This window comes from Halyomorpha halys, unplaced genomic scaffold (assembly GCF_000696795.3).
Source record: "Halyomorpha halys isolate HHAL.00 unplaced genomic scaffold, Hhal_1.1 Scaffold27.1, whole genome shotgun sequence".
NCBI classification, from domain to species: Eukaryota; Metazoa; Arthropoda; class Insecta; order Hemiptera; family Pentatomidae; genus Halyomorpha; species Halyomorpha halys.
This window is the reverse complement of record NW_027115109.1, coordinates 1,733,979-1,739,664: the sequence shown is the minus strand read 5'-3', so window position 1 is coordinate 1,739,664 and position 5,686 is coordinate 1,733,979. Positions and strand designations below refer to the sequence as shown.

General features: G+C 36.3%; 1 protein-coding gene across 1 annotated transcript in view; it reads left to right on the top strand.

The window, feature by feature from the left end:
* The window catches only part of Hem (Nck associated protein 1 Hem), a 53,916-nt gene that overhangs the window by 36,164 nt on the left and 12,066 nt on the right, over positions 1-5,686 (top strand). The window contains exon 15 of the mRNA XM_014424989.3: positions 4,924-5,171. Within this exon, the coding sequence (XP_014280475.1) occupies positions 4,924-5,171 (248 nt within the window). The remainder of the gene's footprint in view (positions 1-4,923; positions 5,172-5,686) is intronic.

Sequence of the window (5,686 nt, the reverse complement as noted above, 5' to 3'; positions counted from 1 at the left end):
ATAATAATATATATATATATATATATATGTGTGTGTGTGTGTAAGTTACGGTCTGAGTCAGCTGTTACTTTGATGTCAGCTGACTGGGAAGATCAGCTGATCAAATGTATATAAAGAGATGTATTGAACCCAATAAAGCTAGTATGTTACTGCAGTTCAAGCATGTTAAATCTTATTCCTTCTTCTCTGTTTTGACATTTTTCTTTCACCGATACTTAACTCGTACCGAAACCCCAGGATCTTTTGATACTGGAGTAATTTTCAGTCTGGAAGAAAATTTTTTTTTCATTCTCCTCTTTGAATTATGCCAGGTAACGGAATAGTGAGAAAAGCAGTTCTGAACCTGGAGAATATGAACCAAAACAACCAACCTCAAGCTGCAGTCAACCCAACTTTAGCAGCAGGCAACCCACCTCCGGAAAAGATTCAGCCATTGCTAGAAGTTTCTTTTGTGCAATTTCATGCCACGTTGCTAGAATGGATCAAGGTCCCTACGGCAACCGCCCAGGACCTGAGGAAGGCGGTGTCAGACCTAGAAAAATTCACCAGAGAGACTGGGGAATTAAATAATTTTTTAGAAGGGGGCGATAGCCTAATGGGGCAAAAAGCTGGGTATAATGCAGGAATAAGGGGCACATAGCCAAACAGGGCCCATATATGTACCGAAGAAGAGATGTGGGCCAGGACGAACCAATGGAGATCAACGCCCTACAGATACGGAGAAGCCACCGTAGGCTGAGTAGATCTTCAGGCGAATCCACGGAAGCATCGGGAAAGTCAGAGACCGAAGAAGAAGCAGAAGAGACACAGAACTGAGTAAGTCAAAGGGACAGAGTGAAAACAGGAGGATGGAAATGAGGGAACAGGAGAATGGAGGTGAGGGACTGGAGAGAGGAAGGCGCTAGACATTTAAAGGGGATGTCGGCAGAGGGGCGACCGCACACTGCTGTATTATAATGTGAGAGAAAAGAGCGGCGGTCTGCCTATAATAGAGATAGCAGGAGTGAGGTGCCTGGTAGACACCAGCAGTTCCAACACCGTCATGTGCCGAGAAGCCTTGAAAAAGCTGTGTGATGGACAGAGGACACACAAGATTCAGAAATGCCAATGTAAATTGATCACCCTGGGTGGCTCTTGTGAGGTAGAGGGGGAGGTGGAAATAGGGTTGAACCAGTGGGGACTTAGTAGGGACAACTTTCTGGTACATATCATAGGTAGTATGCCGAGGGAATACAAGGAGGTCACACCCCACGATCTGCTAGGGAAGGTGGGTGCTTGAGTTAGTAATATCAAGGGAAAAGAGAGAATTAACTTGGGGGTTAAATGCAAAATGTCATCGACAAAGAAGAACCGAGGGCGCACGGATCGGAGCAATCAATCAGGCTGAGGACTGGAGACGGAGACTTAGGAGAGAATATGAAGACATTATTTTTTAAAGGAGACATGCTCGGGGCAACCGGGAAGACAGTCCATGAGATCATACTAAAAGAAGATAAGGTTACATATGTGAAAGAGAGGAGATACCCGCGCTATGTAACCACATCTGGGAAGAGCTTCAAAGTTTAAAACACCTGGTAATAATTATTGATAGTACATCCCCATATGGTCCAATAGACATCAATAGTCCATTGTGGGCGGTTAAAAAGAAGAGCGCACCAGGTCAAACTACTGAAAAGTACAGAGTGGTGATAGATTATAGGAAGCTGAACGAGAATACCATAGACAAAAAATATCAGATTCCCAGATTTGAAGACATTTTGGACAGGCTGAGTGGGTCAACATTATTCAGCACATTGGACTTGAAGGCCGGATATCATAAGATTAAAATGCATCCAAAGGATCAACATAAGACGACATTCACTTTTGAGAGGGGCCACTACGAATTTACAAGGATGCCATTTGGACTCAAAAATGGTTCCATAACCTTTCAGCGCCTAATGGACAAATTTTTAAGGGGAATTGACGTATTGGTGGGGGATGAAGAAGACAATCACAGAAGTTGTAGGAAACTGCGAATTTTGTCAACGCACTAAGTATGATAGACATCCACCAAAAGGCAGACAAGAAGAGACACCTACCGCAGATGCACCGCTCAACAATATACAGGTCGACACTTTCATGTGGAGAGGATTTAAATGGATAACCATAATTGATCTCTTCAGTAAGGTGGGAATGGCACACCAGGTGCAGGAAAAGTCGTCAGTAGCAGTGCTGGCAGCTCTCCGAATGTGGTTTCAATTTTACAGGGTTCCAGTATCTCTTCAGAATATTGTATTTTTCATTTAATGTTTTTGATTATTGTAAATATTTTCTTTTTCGTTCTAGCTTGTTCATTTACTGAATGAAATTTTTTTTTTAATTTTATTCTTAGGTTTAAATTATGTATTTAGCTTATATTTAAGGGAGCTTGTGAGTTTTTACTATGATATGTATATAGGAATTTTTTTTTATTGTAAATAGTTTTTCATTATTGTTATTGTTTTAAATGTTATTATATTGTATAGTATTAGTTTACGAGGATTATTCGTAAACTGGTTGGGGGGGAGTTAGGGTCTGAGTCAGCTGTTATTCAATATGTCAGCTGACTGGGAAGATCAGCTGATCTAATGTATATAAAAAGATGTATTGAACCCAATAAAGCTAGTATGTTACAGCAGTTCAAGCATGTTAGATCTTCTTCCTTCTTCTCTTTCTTGACATTTTGCTTTCGCCAATACTTAATTTATATATATATATGGCTGGTTTTGAGTACTCTTATTTGTCTCTTCTTTCAATTATACAGGGTTAAGTGGCCAAACTGAAAATATGAATTAAGGGCCTCAAAATAAGAAAAAAATTTCATCTGAAGGTATGTCTGCAAACGCTTTGCTTAGCACATATTCACACCTAAATATTTTCATTTTTATGAATTATTTAGGTTATATAAAATAATTAAAACTTATTTATTTATTCCAATTACTTTATTAATTAAACGTAAACATTAAATTCATATTAAATGTTGTTGAAAGTGATTTCCTAGAGCATTAAGACAGGCTCGGCATCTTTCTTCAACAGCAGCAGTGGTAGAACGGCACTGGATATGTGTTATTGTTTCACAGGATTCAATTATCCTTTTTCGTAAGGAATTAAGATCATTGACTGGCCTTGCATAGAATTTTTGTTTAATGTCACCCTTAATTCAGCCATTGTCGTGGAATTCTTCCATAATGTCCACAGGACAACCATCTGACCACCAATTGAAGCCACATGTCCCTTCTCAGTTGTGGAATGGTAGTGGAATATGTTCAATTAAACCATAGTAATAATTATTAAGAAATTCCAGAAATGTGCCTGCATTGAGTCGAGGCGGCCAGAAGCGCGGACCTATTAGAATATTGTGTATTATCACCAACCACACTTTGCACTGAAACTGGTGCTGGAAATGATGCTCACGAATTGTATGAGGATTTTCCTGCGACCAGAGGTGATTATTTTTCTGATTGAAGATACCTCTTCTTGTGAAGATAGCTTCATCTGTCAATAGAATGTTTTCTGAAAATTGTGGATTATGCTCAACTTGATTTAAGTAAAATCTGAAAAATGTCTTCTTTGCCAAAAATCTTGCGGTAATAAATTTTGTACCTATTGATAACGATATGGGTGAAGTCCATCTGCAATGAGAGTTCTCCATTCTGTATTTGGCGTAATATTTAATTCTGCTCCAGCTCTTGGTACATTGTCAGATGGATTATCATCAAAATATTGCAATATGGTTGCACTATTTTGTTTATTTCATAAAGGGGCAAAAATACGATCAGAACGTGGTATTATAGCAAATGTACCAGTTTCTCTAAGATGTTGATACGTGGAGCTAAAGATAGACTTGTTTGGTAATCTTCTATTCAAAAATCGCCTGGCATATTCACGATGGGCAGCATTAGCTTTAATATTGCAAAAACTATACACAAACACCATATCGGCATATTCACCATTAGTGTAAATTGAAGGCATAATTATGACTACTCTGTGAAAGCCTCTTACAAACTGATCAATGTTATTGACAGTTCCCAATGCTAATTCCAAATAGTATTAATCCTTATGTTGCCAATAGTTTTTATACAGTTAGGGATAAAAGGCCATATTAGTATTCTATCTTATCCATCTCGTTCACTTTGAACAAATAATATGAATCTTAATGTTTACATTTAATTTACGAAGTAGTTAGAACAAATAAATTGGTTTTATGCATTTCATATGACGTAAATAATTCATAACAATGAAAATTTTTAGGTGTGAATATCTCCTAAACAAAGTATTTGCGGACATACCTTCAGAGGAAATTTTTTTCTTGTTTAGAGGTCCTTAGTTCATATTTTCAGTTTGGCCCATTAACCCTGTATATGATCAACTAATAATCATACAATTATACAAATAGGTAGTATTATACGAGTAGGTAGGTCGATGTACGACATGTCACAATCTCACAAGAGGAGATCATAACACTAAAAAAAAGGCAATCCTTCCCCGCCGGACCCGCCCTGCTAAACCCCCAGAGAGCGAGGGCCCTATATCACTTCTGATATATTACCTTAAAACGGGAAGGATAGACTTTAAGATAGAGCAATATTTAAAAAGCGCCTGAAATTGAAAAACGGCATCTTGAAAAATCTTTCTGGTCTAACCTTAGTATTAGGTTAAACCTAAATCACTTTCTTGTCTTTTCCAATTCAACATTTTGTAGAAACTGAACATTTCAAAGTGGCTAGATTAGTTAGCATCCTTGTTTCAAGCATCCTGCAAATATATAATTTATTTTTGATAATTTTATTTTATTGAATAAGTTGTAATGGCAAACTTAATCTGATTGTTTAAAAATATTTATTTATGAAATCAAGTATTATTAATCACTGCTTCATACTTCAATACATTAGAGTTATTTTTTAGGATGGATAAGTTACACATGGCTTTGACTGAACTTTGTTTTGCTCTCAATTATTGTGCCACTATCAATGTTTGGGAGTATACTTTTGCTCCACGTGAGTATTTGCATCAACATTTGGAAAATAGATTTTCACGTGCCCTTGTTGGAATGGTAATGTTTAACCCAGATACAAATGAAATTGCAAAACCATCAGAACTGCTTGCAAGTGTTAGGGCTTACATGAATGTACTGCAGACTGTTGAAAATTATGGTAAGCTTCTTTAATAATTCTGTATTATCTTAAATATTTACATATTTCAAAATTTTTTAAGATAAGAAAATGCTTTAATGGTAAGTTTGTTATGTTAAATTCAAACAAACTTAATTTTTAATTATCTTCTTTTTTTTTTTCTTTTTTTTTTTCTCTGGTTGGTTTAAGTTTAAGAACAAAAACACTAGATTATGCATTATTTTTAGCTCTTAACACGAAGATCCACAACAAGATCACACTTAGTTTCAATTCTTGCCCAGAATTATCTTGCAGCTTTAGTGATTAGTTGTTAACTCTCCATATTTCACAAGATATATGAATTTCATTGTAGCTGTACAAATAAACATACCACCAGATAATTTGGTTTCCTAGGGAAGAATGCAAACTAAAAGTTATTTTGTAATAGACAGTCAACATATTAAATAAAGTTTATTCTAATAATATAGTTAGATTTATTATCATTTTCTTATTTGGTCTAGTTAAATGATTCACTATGTACTATACTGTGAACTATA